General features: G+C 37.4%; 1 protein-coding gene across 1 annotated transcript in view; it reads left to right on the plus strand.

Moving 5' to 3' along the window:
* Positions 1-17,248, plus strand: part of CDH6 (cadherin 6) — a 107,589-nt gene that overhangs the window by 78,574 nt on the left and 11,767 nt on the right. The window contains exons 5-9 of the mRNA XM_069808921.1: positions 972-1,091; positions 3,144-3,311; positions 4,854-5,041; positions 6,495-6,748; positions 12,708-12,844. Of these exons, the coding sequence (XP_069665022.1) occupies positions 972-1,091; positions 3,144-3,311; positions 4,854-5,041; positions 6,495-6,748; positions 12,708-12,844 (867 nt within the window). The remainder of the gene's footprint in view (positions 1-971; positions 1,092-3,143; positions 3,312-4,853; positions 5,042-6,494; positions 6,749-12,707; positions 12,845-17,248) is intronic.

A 17,248-nucleotide genomic window follows, 5' to 3' on the forward strand; every position in this document is an offset into this window, starting at 1 on the left:
ACTTCCTATGACCTTTGTTGCTCTTTTCATGCAAAAGAAAAGAGCTCCTAAGTCTACTGAAGTCCATTGAAATCTTTCTATTGATTTAAAATGTATCAAGCTGTAAGAATCAATCAATAAAAGAGAATAAAATAACTTGCTTGAAATATGATTTTAAGATTGGATCTTTTCCAGAGAAGTTGACAGGTTTTGATTCTTTGTCTCTGATTCTTACGGAGGTCATTTGGATTTCTTTGTCAGAGAGCGATGTATGGTTGAACTGCAAGAAGCACACTTCTAATCCGAAATAGTATCCAGGGAGAGGAACATTAATTAATCATAATCAAGAATGAGATTAAAATAAAGCTCAAGCAATATGAAAATAAAGACTTTGGGGCATACTCTCTCCTCTCATTCATGGGACTTCTCACATGGATGAAACCTCATCTGGTGAAGAGAGAACCTAATATTCACATTTTAATATGTGAAGTGAATACTTTATTCACAAATCTGTTTTAAATGCCGAAACGTAAGCTAATTTTTTATGTTTGTTAACACTTTGCCTATGATTCAACACCATTTCTTTCTCTAGAAGACACATGAAAAAAACACATTTACAATCCTATGTCAAACACCTTACAAGCATGAGTAAATTTGCAAAAGTATATTCTTGACCTAGATTCAAACTCTGAATGCCTTCAATATCTGCAGAAGGGTGCGCTTCTGGTCTCTTCATAAGAAATATGATGAAGGTTCTACATATCCAATCAGTAACTGTGTATTTTAATGAACTGAGAATAACCCAACTATTATTTTGGTTTTGTATCTATGTATGTCCTTTATGAACAGAGAAACTTCTACAAAATAAGAATATCTCTAACTTCTTCCCACAAGTTTGACCTGAACATAAACTATGCTTTTTCTACATCGTAAACTGTCTTGGCCATAAAAAAAACCTGTGGATTTTTATTTTCTTTAATTTATCATTGCAGGTACCTTTGTTGTGCAAGTCACCGCAACTGATGCCGATGATCCTACATATGGGAACAGTGCTAAAGTTGTCTACAGTATTCTCCAGGGACAACCATATTTCTCTGTCGAATCTGAGACAGGTCAGGGGACCTTATCTGTCATTCTATGACAATGTCTGTAATTCAAAATGACATGCTAAGCCAAGCTAGGACATATTAGACAAAAACTTCAAAGAGATTACATCTTCTTCAGTGCAAAATCTGACAAACTTAATAGGGCAATACATCTGTAAACATGACACCTACATTATTTTAATCTTACCAGCGAAGTCTAATAAATACAATTAATACTGGATGTGAACCAGTTTTCAATCATTTTTAACAAGCAGTGGGTACAGAGACTGCTGTGGATGCTTAAATTAAACCAAATAGGTTGGCTTTTAGATGAAAATGAGAAACAGGTGGGTGTGGAAAAAAAGTGCTTAATCCTCATAGATCTTCATAACGGCTAAATTAAGACTGAGGGTTTGTTCGGGTAGGGGTTTTTTCCTCCTTCTGCTTCTTCAAAACTTGTTTAAAGTAATTATAATTTCTGTACATCTGCAACATATCACTTTAATGCTAATTTTATGAAAGAAATCTTAATTAAGAATAATGATAGAAGAGGTAAAATTGGCTGTTGCGCTACACTAGAAGATCACAAATAGAATCCCAAACTTCTGAGTTCTGTTTTTGGAAGGCATTTAAATTATATACAGTGACTGGAATTTTTTATGGTCTGAGTAACAGACAGCCTTGGAACCTGTGCATATAAAACATAGAACTCTGGCTGACTGAATCTGCTGTATCATTGACTATCTGACTACATAGATAGTCTTTTCCCAAGATCTATAACAAAATTCTCCAACAAGAAACAAAGGATCTCAAGAAACTCCTTAAATAGGAACATTCACTGTGATAGGTTGCTGGAAACCAGAGAAACCGGTTCTCCTCAGCATCCTTACAGGAAGGAATGGATTATCCCAGACAATTAGTCAGGTTTTAGCATTGTTTCTTAAATAAATCTTAGAAACTCAGGCAGGGGAAAGGAAGGAGAGATTAGATGTCTCAAAGAAGAACCTGAGGTGAAAAAATGTACTTAATTCTGAAAAGTGAGAGCCAAGATCAAAGGGAGCTTCCCTTCAAGCATAAGGTATTAGATAATACAAGCAAGGATTTTTGCACTGATGCACTCATTCTGACTTGGACAGTACACTATGTGCTCTTCTATCTAGAGTTATAATAAGGATAATGTAGCTGGGAGTTCACCAGTAATAATCTTTTAGCAAGAGGGTTGTGTGGGGCACAGAGGGGAAGCAAGGTAAACCACAGGTTTGATCTTCCTGCCATGGAAATCAATTGCAAAACTCCTAGACTGAAATAAGTGTCTGTCGAAGCTGCTGTGAATTTTGGCATGGATTTCAGTACTTGAATTTCACCCCTTTTGCCTACAAAGGAGTCAGTTCTTAGCCTTAAAAGACCCAGTGAGAATGCAAACATTTTACTTCAGGGTAAATCTGAATGATTGAATTTCAATAGGAGTTGGCCTCATAACTGATATTTGTGCCTTTGAAGAAGGAAGTGACTGGCAAAATCATTTAAATCAATGTATAAATAGAAATATATATACTTGGGCATGCTTGGATGCTCATAATTTTCTTAATTAATTTCTCTTCTCCCATTTAATGTTGTTGTACTGCCTCTTTAATGATGTCTCGCTGAAGTTAACTGTTTGGTTTTTTTTAACCATGTCTGTCAAAATAAAAATATTGACAGAACAAGAGAGAAAAGATGGAGCACATTATAATGAACAAAGACCCTTTTTCCAGTTCAGTGAGAGATTTTAGCATGGAACTGCAAGGGGGTAAATAGTTATGTAAAATACCACTGCTCACAAATAGGTAGAAAGAACATCTTTCTGGGGATGCCACTAATACTGTGTCTGTCACATAGGCAGCAGCCTGAGATATGATATGACAAGTTTGTAATTTAATGTGCCATCTCATAACAGTAAATATTTGTATTGGGCAAAGTTTACTTATTGCACAGCGATTGTTTTGTTCTTTAGGCTGTGGGGTTATTTTTAATAAGAATTTCCATCAAAGTCAGTACCTTACTTGTGAATTCCCCACTCTTTAATTTTCATGTTTTCAGGCATTATTAAAACTGCTTTGCTAAACATGGACCGTGAAAACAGGGAGCAATACCAAGTGGTCATCCAGGCTAAGGACATGGGCGGCCAGATGGGCGGATTATCAGGAACCACCACCGTGAACATCACACTGACTGACGTAAACGACAATCCGCCTCGCTTCCCCCAGAGTATGGAACATTTACATTCTATGTCTTTACATTAAAATGGAGAAAAATTGGTTTGGTTTTGTTTTTTTTTTTTCACCTGAGATATTGTTTCTGCTGTTGTGCACTTACTGAGTATCAGACTTCCTTTAAGAAAGAAAAAAAGGACACACAAGCAAGCAATAGCATCATGCTAAGGTTAATTGCAATAACTGGGAATCATATCTTTAGTATTTTTACTGCAGTTGCAGCAGATAGTCTGAGAGGTGAATTAATGTACAGAAACACTATTTTTCCTACCCATTAAATAGCTTTGATGTAATCTATAGTTCTTGATCAATATTATTTCTATTAGAACTTGTGGTTGACTGAGTTTTAAGATATCTGTTCTAATCTAACATATCTGAGTTTTGAAACATTTATTTCAGTACATAAAAAGATCCTAAGAGCAATTCTATCAAAATGAATACTTACACCCAAGAAGCATGGGTGCCATGCCTCAATGGATTTTCCTATATTCTTTGCATACAGAAACAAAAGCACATACATAAATATACCAGACGTTGCTGCCTATTTTCCTTCCCCTGTCTCAGATCATTTGGTAGGTATCTGTGTGATATTTAAGGGAATCGGTTGAGCCAGAAAGTAATTTCTATTAATGACCATTCATGGCTATAAATGATTCAAAGTGGATCAGTTTTCATCTACTTCTCTTTCCCTCTCTTTCCTTCCTTTTCTCTTTCTTTCTTTTTCTTCCTTCACTCTCTCTCTCTTTTTCTTTTTTGCTTTGTCTAACCACTGCTCTGTGTGTTATGTGTGTGTATCACAGTGTCAGTGTGTGTCAAAGTCAAGAGCAGCTGTTAGAGAAAATAATTGCAGATACTATCAGATAAATCAGCAAGCTTTGGCGGTTAAGTCACTGGGAAAGTTATTGGAAGCAACTTGTCATTTGAGTTCAAAGTCTGTTCTTAGCTGTGGGCAAAGCGTTTCCATTTAAATTAGAGCAACTTAAGAGAAAATATAGCACTCTGCCTCCAATGAGTTAATTATACATCTCTGGACATAAGCGTCTTCAATATAAAAGCCAAAGATACAGCTTCATAATGCCAACATTCCCTAAGTAGAGTTTTTTTAGAGGAGAATTCAATGTAGCGCCTTATTAATAGGCATTTGCGCTGCACTTGGCTTTAGTGTTACTAAGCTGCATTGGCCTCTGGAAGTTCTTAATATTCCTCTTTTGGCCTCAAGACATTTTTCATATACAATTTTGATATGGCCAACAGACACCCTGGTAATGTCTAGAAGGGGACATACGTTGCTAAAGATATATGTATGTAGGAGAAAAAAAAAAAAGTCCATCCTTCATACTAGCAAATAGATAGAAAAATTATTTACTTTTATCCACATGAAAGTAAGGCAGAAGCTGAAGGCTGTTGCCTAGAAGGCCTGAAGACATAGCGACTTGCTAACTCATCTGTGCATGCCCAGCCTGGACAGCGGGATGAGAGCTGGTGTCCAAAGTACCATGAGACCGATTGACAAAATTTCCTTCTCTGTCTGCTGTAGGCACATACCAGTTCAGAGCTCCTGAGTCTACGCCACCTGACTCACCAGTTGGCAGGATAAAAGCTAATGATGCTGACGTGGATGAAAATGCAGAGATTGAATACAGCATCACTGAGGGGGATGGATATGACATGTTTGGAATTACCACAGACAAGGACACACAGGAAGGAATTATAACTGTCAAAAAGGTACACAAAACACTTAATCCCAGCCTCTGAAATACCACTCAATACTTTATCTAGCACATATTTGTTTTCCACTTTTAGTGCAACGTGTGTTGTTTATTAATTTGAATGCTATCTATTAGGAATCTCTACATTACCTATGTAAAGTTTCTTTTATACAAGCAATTGGAATCCTTCCTCTTATACCCTCCTTTACTAAACCAGTGCACATACTTTGAAGGACCTGAGAGAGTAAATAACCTAGGGAGTGGGATAGAGCTGAGAAAAAAATTCTACAGTCTGAACATATCTGCAGAATAACTCAAGGAGTCACCACCATCCAACTGTGATTTTCTCCCTGTGATGCTTACGGGATTTGCCCAGTTACTAGAAGGTGCTGTGTTAACACCACAGAAATAATGAGTATGACATTGCCTGTTTTGCACTATCAGAAGGTGTTGAATTGTTTAGCTGTAAAGCATTAAAGTAGATAGACAAATTTCTTTTGAATCACATTTTGTAAAACTAATTAATAAATCCATCAGCGTGCTTTTGCTTTAGAAAAAAAATCACAGTGCCTTGCTGGATCACAATGGACATCATCTACTAGGTTGCACATTGGCTGTCAGAAAAGGTTTGAGAAATATTGTTTACAGTGGGTTATCAGGCAAGCTTGATAAGGTTACAGATATCATCCTCCATCAGTTCAAGTTCAGTCACCACTAGATAGACATTGTGTAGATTTTCCGAACATGCACTTGCTTGTTGATATCAGTACGACACCTGTCATTACTTGTTTTTTAGGAGATGCCTGCCAGGGGCTGATTATGATATCAGTCTAACTCTGTTTGCATTTCTGTCTGTTGCTGACAGAAGCTGTGAATCTTCTACAACATAATGGAAAAATGGGGTGACTACTCTCTCCCCACGTTTCTCTAAGTACTGTAACAATGAGTCGCTAAATGCTGCTTCTTCATACTTTTAAAAGAGTGTGATATAGTCATAGCCTATCATAAAATAATGTTTTCCTTGATGGGTGGTCCTGGATGTCCAGGCACTAGATGTCACGGTGTTTCATTTCAGTGATGGAATGCCAATATTTAAACAAGCAGCTCCTAGAAAATCTTCCCCCCTTTAGCGTGAGGTGCTTAGGGGCAAGAAGTAGATAAGAAAAGATCAAAATGCCAAAAATGACAGAATAAAAGGCATGAGGAGTTAAGACTATTTGAGAAGGAAAGATTAATTGATGTTTAGGAGTTCCAGGCATAGAATTCCCTGAAAAAGTGTTTTTTCTACACTGTATCACCAGTGGCACAGAGTCCTGTCTTTGTCCTTTTTGCTGGCATTTTAATTCCCGTTCAGCCGCCTGTTACCTAGCACAGGCCTTTCCATGACATCCCCCTACTCATTTGGCTCATCTGGCTGCAAGCGACAGCAATCCTCACAGACCTCTCAAACTTTTTTTTTCTCTTCCCAGGCATTGGATTTTGAAAATAAAAACCTGTATATTCTGAAAGTGGAAGCTACCAATACTCACGTGGACCCTCGATTCCTCTACCTGGGCCCATTCAAGGACTCAGCTACAGTCAGAATTCAGGTGGAGGATGTAGATGAACCCCCTGTGTTCAGCAGACCAGCATACATAATGGAAGTGAAAGAAGATGTTCCAATAAACAGTGTGATAGGAACAGTAACTGCTCAGGATCCAGATGCTGCCAAGAACCCTGTCAAGTAAGCATAGACTATTTCAGGTTGTGTGTGAATTTTTTACAGCTCTAATTTTGATTTTTTTCGTGTTAGCACACAAAACCCCCACTTGTAACAATGAAATTGTTCAGATGTGCTTAAATATGGAGTCTTGTAGATGGTAAATGATCTCTCACACTTGAGCATATCTAGGTATGTGTGATTGTGTTTGCATGGCCCTTGCATCTTAAATTATATCCTATTCTCTTCAGTAACTAACGTTTGTGGTTACTTCTACCATGGAAGAACTTACTGCAAAGAGAGCACTAAGATGTTAGTGTTCTCCTTCCACCTTTAAGATTTTCCAGTGCAGTGCAGTGCAGTGCATCCTCTTGGCTGTATGACAGGGGGCTGACTGAGCAGCCCTTTCTTCTCCCATCCCTCCAGACCTACTTAACAGAGGTCACTTTTACCTTCTCTAAACTGCAAGTAGAAATGCCTTAAAAGCAGCTCATGTGCACACACAGACTCTGATCTCACTTGTATCAGTGTAAGGTTAATAAGATAAGAAATCAGTCTCATGGACTTCATAAATTACACTTGCCATGAATCAATAAACTAGTCTTAGAGGAAGTGGAGGAAGTGTTAAGGTTGGAGAAGCTAAAGCTAAGCTTTCATTTTTTGTTAATTAGCAGGTATATTGTTTCAGTACATTTGAAAACATACTGGAGTACTTAAGTCATATTGGATAGAGTATAAAAGAACTTTTAAAGAGTTGTTTGCTTTAATTAAAGTTCATTGCTACTGACAAGGCAGTAAGAGGAGGAAATGAAAAATACAGCAATATTAAATCCAGGTCAATTTTCAGCATGTCTCTGGGTTGGGCACCTTGGAAATGCAATAGTAGTCTTAAGATCAAAATAGAACAATGCAGGTTTAATAAAAATCCAATCCACCAATACTTTGCACTTCTGCAAACAACTATCTTTCATCAAGATATCTTACAATGTTTATGAGGCATGAGTAAATTTTAAGCTCTCAGCTCATCTTGTGAGAGGGGTAAATATTATCATCTTAATTTCCTAGATGAAGAAACTGAATCTAAAATGTTTCTGGCAGAAACTTGCTCTGTCTTCAGTTTACATGCAAGCCCTGCGTGTGAATTCTTGTTCAAGACTAAGCCTTCTAATTTTAATTAAGGATTGCTTTCATTTATATCACGACACGCAACAATTAGATTGAGTTCTGGACTAGCAGAGCATCATAACTTAAAGAACCACTTAATGTTTTGCTGACTTTGGTGAAGCCCAGGGAGAGCATGAATACCTTCTATAGCATATCTTCATGGGCACGCTAGCATGAAGATGAAAAATTGGTTGGGGTGACACCCAGGCCCCTTGCAGTCTTCATATGAACCTGCTTGTTTCTATCTAATGGCACTGGAGAGTGAGGGGAGTACTTCCCTGCTTCCCTCTGCTTTCCTGTGGTGATAACTACAACCATTTGCATTTTGCACCAGCGGCAGCTCCTAATTACAAGTGATTTACAGTGGATAGGGATTATGCTGTTCATTGTTGAGTACTGCCTACTGGCTCTTTTCTGTTAATTGAATGTGTGTGCTAAAATTTACCTATCTTTCAAAGGGCAGTCCTTTAATACGGTATAGGTACTTTGCATATTAAAGTATCAGATAATTATTGAGCAAAATTTAGCAGAGGTGTCAAAATTGATGCAGTGCAGCAGAAAACTTGTCTCCTTTATACTCTAATAGCATGCAACAATCAAGGTGAAAGGAGAAGACAAAGAAAAATGAGGAAGAGGTTAGAGTAATAGAAATAAACACAGCGAGAAGAAACATGAAAATCAGTAAGAGGGGAAAGAAATCAGCAGAGAAGAGTAGCCTGAGAGAGGTTAGCTTGCAATAAATGTAATTTTATGGTGCTAATGTCTTGGGTATCTCCTAGAATTTAGGGGCATGGGTTGAGTCTGCATCTTTTTGACAGGGTGATTTTTTTTTTTTTTCCATCATGCAATAGAGATGCTAAATCAGATTTTCACTCTCAGCTTCAGGGAAGATGCAATTAGACTGTATATATATGACTTGTCACTTGCTTGTCAATTTTTTTTGACGGTTAAAAATAAAATCTTTAGACACTTGATATTACAATGAAAACCTTCCATTTTCTCCTCTACTTGAGGGAAGATTTCTCTTTTTAAACAAACTGAGCCCTAACTCTGTTAGATGAAAGCCCCTTTGATCTTCCATTAAAGGAAACCTTCACAATATCATTATGAAAATGCATTATGAAAAATTCACACACACATCCCTTCCTGACCCACAAATCTTCCTGACTTGCGGTTACATTAGGCAGCAAGCTGCTGAACATCAGAAGACAATGAAGCAATAGCAAAATATGAAGCAGATACCTGCCCCAGTTGTAAGACTTCATAATCATTCATGACCTGTGTATTGGTAGAGCATTTCACCAGTCCAGCCCTTATAAATAAGCTTTGCTGTGACATGACATTAAGAAAATAAAAAATTACACCAGTAGATGTTTGGCTATATTTGAATATGCATCCATGCGTAGTGACATTACTACACTCCCGAGTAACACTCCACTGTCCAGCTGTGTTATAAAAAAAAAAGTTTTGCATTCTGCTTGTGTTTGATCTAAACAGAAATATTATGAACTGCTGCATACTGAAAAAAATAATGCTGCAACTGGCACTGCTGTATTGTACATCAGATCTTTTTAAATTGCTAGTTGAGTTTTTTTGCTATAGTAACTCCTCAGAGGCATAATGAAGTTCATCAGTCACTGGAACTGTCTCCCTGCTGTGATTTGATTTACTAAAGTATCCCAGATGAAAATGATCTGCAAACAAATGTAAGGCTTAATTTTGTTTGTGTATTTTACTGACAACATATTTGCATGTGTTAGATTCTCTGTTTCACCCTCCCCTTCTTCCTGTTATGTACAAGGAGAGACTGGAATCTACATAGACACCTTTTAACTTCCTAGCTTGTCAATTCCTCAAGATTTGAAAGGGATGAAGTCCTGAAATCTGACTAATACACACCAGTAATTTCATTAAATAAATGTAAAAATGAGTTTGATGTTGTCTGCTTAATTCTTACTAGGTTATGATCCATAAGTCAGAATCACCATCAATTCGACATAATTAACAGTCCTTGATCAAAAGAGACTGGATTATACAAACTGAGAAAGAGAAGTGACAGTCTAGCTTATTAAAATCATCATTCCAGACCAGGGTTAATGGTATAATTAGAATATACTTTAACTGCATTGACCTTGTATGTATTTTCTTTTGGATATGAAGAAATAAAATTAACCTTTCATTAAGAAGTCGTTCTCTGAGGGTTTTTTTGTTTGGTTTTGGGTTTTTTTGTGAGTTTAACTCTCCACAAAACTCTCATGTACAAATGACTGAATATACATACAGTTTTACAAGGCCTTATATTTTAAAATTCTTCATATCTTGAAGAAGAGGTCCTCAATGTTACAGCTCTGGTAAGCTCAGAAAAAGTCCAGAACATTTTTTTTATTTTTTTTTTTTCCATTTCTTCCAGATACTGTCCCACAGATTGAATTTGGGAAATTTTAAAAAGTAAAGGTTGAGATTACAATATGCCAAGGCATTAAAATGTGCTAATGCATTAAGATATTTTAAGTCCATTCATAATATGAAGCATGAGTGAAAGCATAATTGAAGAAAAAAAACAAACGAAGGGACAACACATGCCTAAAGCTAGTTGCTTACTTAAATACCTTGCTGAATAAAAGCCTGAAACACACTATTACAGTTGGCTGGAACAGCTAATCTATGGAAAATCCTGATATTTTATTTCAAATAGGAATGCAAAATCTAGGTTTACTGCAAAATGGAAATACCAAAGTATTTCAGCTGAAAGATATGGAAATGAGCTACAGAATATCTGAAAAATAATTGAATTCACGAAATACCAACATAATATCATATAAAAGCCTGAATGACTGGAAGTTAAAATGAAATGTTTACCATATCAAATACTTACTTTGTCAAAATAGAAGAGAGTCAGACTGGTTTGTATAAACTTGTTTCCATCAAACATTTCAGCTAAGTCATCAAATTCACATGTACTATTTAGATTTGGACAAAACAACACAGCTTGCTGGAGCTGTCCCATCAGTCAGCGCTGCCTATTACCTACCTTCTCACACACTCTTTTCAAGCTGATGGTAACGTTACAATGCTGTATAAAGGAACTAGGTTAGCGACACCACAGTTGACTTTGTGCAGCTGAAACTATGGTACTCTTAGTCAAGTGACAGCAGCAAATAAAAACTAAATTGACTCCTGAAAAACTAGCACGGTGTGCCTGTGCAAGTCCTACCAAAAAAGGTTAGCTTTTTGTGCAAGTACCTTTGAATCTCATTTGGTTGTTTCCGTAAGAATTTAATGTGGAAAAAGAAAAAAAAAAATTAGTGCAAATAATTAATACTTGCTATAGTTTTATTTAGGAAGATAGGCTATGCTAAAATTCTTACTTTAGAATAAGACCTGTCTAATTTGCTGTGGATATTATATGCCATTTTTTTACTTGCAAAGAAGAAAAAAAAATGCAGTTACAAGGTAATTAGCAAGTTAGTTAATTTTCAACCTTTGTCTGAATCACGTGTTTCAGTTGGACTCCTCTGTTCCTTCTTTCATCCATGCAAGATCTTTCCTTTGTCTGAACCACGTGTTTCAGTTGGACTCCTCTGCTCCTTCCTTCATCCATGCAAGATCTTTCTCAGAAGTTAAGAGACACTGCACAGGCACTGGGAAATCTGTGCAGAATAAGGGACATGTCACGCAGCTGCTCCTAGGGCAGAGCAGGGGACGGAAGTTTTTCTTCAGCCTCCACATTCCCCTCAGTTCTGTAGTGCCAGTAAACTCTGCCAGTCGTTCTCCTGGCCCAGTTTTCATCTGACTGCATACCAGCTCAGCCGTATCTTTATCCTTGTCTGGACACAAGGGACAGCAGTAGCTGCCTTGTCTCCGTTGACGTGGCCTGCAAGGAGACCGAGGGAGCACATGGGGCTTCCTAAGGCTCTATCCTGGACTGTACATCAGCACACATTCGGGCTTGAAACAGGAGCAGAATCATGCAATTACATTCTTGCTTTAGCAACATCAGAGACGTATTTCCATCAAACCCTCTGTAATTTATGCAAGAATTTGCTCTTCATGAGAGATGAAACCAAGTCACAGCATTTGGATCAGGGTGGTCGCACCCTCTCCCGCGAACTGGAGAGTTCTGCTTTTAAAGTTGGATTCAGTTCAGCAGAAAAAAGCAAAAGATCAGATTGAAAATTTGAATCTGTATTTAGACTCTGAGCTCCTCCAGAGCTTGTTAGCATGCATTTTCACATCTAGATACCATCAAGCAGGGCTGAGCATGTTAGTTTTAATGAATTACAGCTAACCTTTATGTGGTATGTACCGTGGAATAATGAAGCTCTGTTCCATGCTGACTTGTTGGGGGGGACAGGACAGTCTTTTTAAATGCCAGGAAGTGAAAGGCAGAAATGCACCCCAGCTGTCAAATTTTATATCAGAAATTATTCGAAATAGTTGAGATATCAAACCATAAAAAGAGAGTTTTATAAAGGGGAAGCCAACTCAGCCTTAAAATAAACTTCATATCTTTCAGGACACAGACTTCACATTTCTCACTAAAAACAAAGCTTTGATGATTCTCAGAGGTATGTAAATTCTGCAGTAATTCATTTATTCAGTGACAATGCTCCACCTTCTAAGTCAAACCTCCAATGTGTCATTATCCAGTAGCTCAGAACTAGCTCTTTGTGTGAATATATAAAGACTCTGAAGCCTGCACTGGAAACAAAAGGCAACCCCATTTACTAGCTGTTTGATGTCTGGTCTTAGAAAATGGTTTAAGAACACAGAAATTAAAAGGAAAGCATTCGCCTAACCCCTGTCTCTGTATTTGCAGGTACTCTGTAGATCGACACACTGATATGGACAGAGTATTCAACATCAATTCAGGAAATGGTTCGATATTCACTTCAAAACCCCTTGACCGGGAAACACTGCTATGGCACAACATTACAGTAATAGCAGCAGAGATCAGTAAGTCAAACCTAAATACCACTGCCGTGCCTGATGTAATGAATTTAGCCTTCTAGCTGAGCGTGTGGAAAGCACGGCTGGACAGATGTCAGGTTATATGGATAGTCCACTCGATACTAATGAAGAAGCGGAAACTGCGAGAGGTGGTCTGCCGTTTTGTGTTTACTAGGGACACAGTTCATGAAGACGTAACTTAGCTGAGCAGGGAGGATAAGTAACAATTCTGCGTTTTCTAATCAGTAACAGCCATTTTTAATTTTGAACATGATTGTTGAATTGTGAAATTGGCATGCAGCAGGCAAGATAATTTAAAGCCAAACTGCATTCCATGGCTGAATTCAGTCTGATCCAGACTGAATATAGCACAGGCTGGGTGCTTTCAAGTAAGACTAAGGTGGCTAGGCTGAGCTAGGTGCCCAGATCTTAAACAGTTTTAAGGTTTTCCATTTTTAACCTCTTTTGCATCCTTCAAAATTATGAGCTATAGTTACAAATCAGTCTGTCACTTAGTTTAGGATTGCTCAGAAGAACTAATCTTGTGATAATACTAGCCATGTAGATTTTAGGAGCTGAAATGCCAGGGATCTAGATAAGGGCATGTATGCTAGATGGCCTTAATAAACCATCCTCTTTATTTTAATACATTAACTGCAAGCATGTGACATGCTTAAATATTAGGGAATGCAATTCTATTTGTTTTTGCAGTCACAGTACCTATGATAGCGAAGCGTGGCAGAATGGTAGCTAGATCTAATATGAACACCAGTTCTATAACTGTCACAAAGTCTTTGTGCAACTCAGAGGCTAAATGGCTTTTTTTTTTTTTATGAACATAATCTGAGACAATATAAGCTCTACCTTCTTACGTTGTGTGTAGGGGTATATGGCTCAGTTGGCTGCTGAATGGTGAGAAGAGTGTAACTAAGGAGTACTTGACTCCAGATTTCTTTATTCTGTAGATCTTTTTAAAACTGAAAACTGATGTGAAACAATGCTGTTGAGGCAAGGAGATGGGGTTATGCAAAAGAGTAGTGGGCTAGAGCCTACAGGAATGATGTGTCTTAACGGTTTTCTCCCTCTCTTGAAAGTTTCCACGTTTTAACGCTAGGTATGTGGTTTCAGCATACCAAACTGACTTCTGGCTGACTGTTAGTCGGGTGTTTGTGTTTCTGTTAAGTCTTTGAAGGAGTGATCTAGGGTCAAGAGTTGTACACTGTAGACTGAGCTCCTGGGTAGAGGAGGAGGGGAAAAATAAACACCTAAAAAGGAAAGAATAGCAAGCACATTTAGGAAGCACACTTGCATTGATCCCAGCAGAGCTGAAATAATATACAGTATAGACAATTGTATACTGTCTGAAAACCAATTTAGCATCTATGAGAGATACTCTTTTAGTTCCTTGCCTCCTTCTCTAAGGACAGACCTTCTAGTGGGCCAAACCCTCTCAACTAAACCTTTTGTGTCTGACACAGGCTTCTGTCTTAATTACGATACCTCTTTAGTCTGAATCCTTCCAGGCTGCAACAAGCTACTTCCCAGGCTCTGCTTCACTGAGCCTAGACCAAATTTGGCATAACTGGGGTAGATGCCTTCCAAAGGAAATTTTCATGTTTGAAATGCAGCTACTGTTTAAACAAGCCTTGGTCTGATCCAGGCTACCTCATTAGTTTCAGTCTCAAGAGACTAGACTGGAAAGCACCACTGCTTAATGTTCCTAGCTGAAATTGGTAATTTCTAGCAAGGCTAGCTAAAGTCCCATTCCACTAAATTCCAGCTAATCACTGCTCTCAGTGACATACCATCACATCAAACTCCAGGTATATTTCACTGAAGTAATCTAAAAGAAATATCCAGTCAAGTTAGAGGCAGGATGTGTGTTTAGACAGATGGGTGCTGCCTTTGATATAAAAAAAGTTTTAAAAAAATTATAAAGTCATAAAGAAAAACACCTTTCAGAGATGACTGTTCTTGATTTCATTTTACAGTAGAAAAAAAAAAGAAAATATGCAAGTTGTTTTGCCTTTAATTGTCTAGAATTGTCAGTAAGCGTAGATAGCTCCATTTTTTAATGTTCTTCTTTTTCACCAGTATGAGCTGCAGTTGCTCAGCAGCCTGGAGAATCATTCTGTGAATATTGCAGACGAATAGTGAAACACTAGGTCAGTACATCTGCTATAGTCAGAAGGCAAACTGGCAATAAAACTGAGTACACAGGGCTAGTGATTCACAGCTGCAGAATTACAGCCGATTTACCAGAGAGAATTCCCAGAGTATTTTTAAATATTCTTTACTTATTGCTTAAGGGTAAAATCAAATATTGGCAGGACTTTGAGGCTGTATTCAGAAAAAAACCCACTTCAACAGTTTGGTTGCTGGCTAAACAGAAAACACACAGCTATAGAGATGAGTAAATTTAAGCAGTTTGTTGAGTCTGTGGAGCTGGTTTTGGAGATGAAGCCCAGCAGTAATTAAAGTATAATGCAAACAAATTAACCTGCATCCATTAGTTTGCAAAAATAATTTGAAAGATGACAAAAGAAGACTCAAAGACGTATGCGTATATTTTGACTTACATTTCCAGTAAATCAGAAAAAAGGCCCACGTCCATAGAGTTTTTATGAAGCTTCTATTTATTACAGTATTATTTTACATCATGAGAATCAAAATGAAAATAAGTAGTTCATGGTTCAAAAAGCGGGAAAGAAAACAATCGTAATTCTTGAGAGGAGAAGAAATACATTTGCCGATATGTTTGAATGTATTTGTTAGAAAGGTATGCCCTTATAAAATAGTCTTGCCAATAGTCCTGTGACTTCAAACAAGTACCTTTGATTTCTGCCTATTATAAAAATTCAACATTTGTATTGATGTATTTCAGCATAGAATTCAGCATAGTCTATATTATACATAAACTGTTATTTTAGACATTGAATGAATTTAGCCCTATGGTTTGTATTAGAAAGTGGTTTATGCCTAATGGAATCATATTAACTTCAATGGGGCTGTGGAGCTTTAAAGCACAATATTTTGTCCAAATGACTGAACTCTGTAATACAAATATACAGTGCCAATTTTGTAGAAGGCATTTTCAAATTTATAAAAGTATGATAAACACAGTAATAGGACTTTTATTAAAGCCTAACTCAACAAGCTACTATAATGAATGCTTGTAAAAGCATACAGAGTCTTAGACCTTCTATACTTTATTGCACTTTTTTTTTCACTTGTATCATAGATTAAAATGCATTAATAAATTATATTAACAAGGGTAGGAAGTTAACGTAGCAAAACTCAGTGTGAGCCCTCATGAAGGGGAGGGGGAAGGTATTTATTTTAAATGAAACTAATTTCAATCACACACATTCCCTCATAGATTTTACTCTTTCACATTCCCACACCCACATACTCCCAGGCACTGAGGTGGGTAGGTCTGCATGACCTGGCCTAGATAATTTTTTGTGTGATAGGGAGCACAGATCATGTCCTGGCAATGCCTCTTGGTTTCCTTTTGGTTGGTGATGACAAATTAGTTTGGGGGCAGATCTTGTGCCTTTCAGGAGTCAGTGGTTGTTATGATGTGACTTTTTGCCTCTGAATCTTGCCTCTTTCACTGTTCATGGCTCCTAGACAAGGTTGATGCCTGTTGCCTTTCTTTCTTATTTATTTTGTGTATCTTCATGATTAAAGCCTGTCTCCCCCAACAGGAAAAGGAGTGGTCCAACAGGACCAATAGTGCAACAGGAAAAGGAAGGATCTATAAAATGTGGTGCATTTCCAAATGTTTTTATTTTTATCTAGAAAGATGACAATAGTTTCATCAGTATTTTATGCTCAGGAATATCCTTGTCAAATTCAATCTCTTGGCACCGTACAGTCCTTATAGGGAGAAAACCATGTTCACATATGGGGGTCTGCAGATTCTACAGAACGCTTATATTCTTCAGCTGGTACATTTTAGTGTTAACTCTGGAATATCAGCCAAATCAATTCACAACAGATTAGAAAATATCTGTGATCACAGCCTCAGTTACTATTTATATAACATAATGGTAATCATGGTAGCCTAAGGAACTCTGTCATGAGGTTTGTAGGAGACAGAATATTATATATAAAGGGTGGAGAGGAAAAAAACCACTCAATCCCAAATTCATGACTCTTCAGTCTTCCTGTTTCAGAGTTAAGGAAAGGATTATGTTCTAGAAACTTTGTTGCCACCAAACTGTATCAGTTAGGCTAATAAATAGATTAAATTTAATTCCAGTACTATATTTATATATGTATATATATCATGCATACATTCATAATCATACTTGGAGTGTTCAAAGGAATGTGTAAATCCTGGATTCCTACCCAATCTTAACTGTCTAGCTTACACAGAATCAGAGTAGTGATAACACAGCACGA

The sequence above is a fragment of the Haliaeetus albicilla genome, chromosome 21 (assembly GCF_947461875.1).
Source record: "Haliaeetus albicilla chromosome 21, bHalAlb1.1, whole genome shotgun sequence".
NCBI lineage: Eukaryota > Metazoa > Chordata > Aves > Accipitriformes > Accipitridae > Haliaeetus > Haliaeetus albicilla.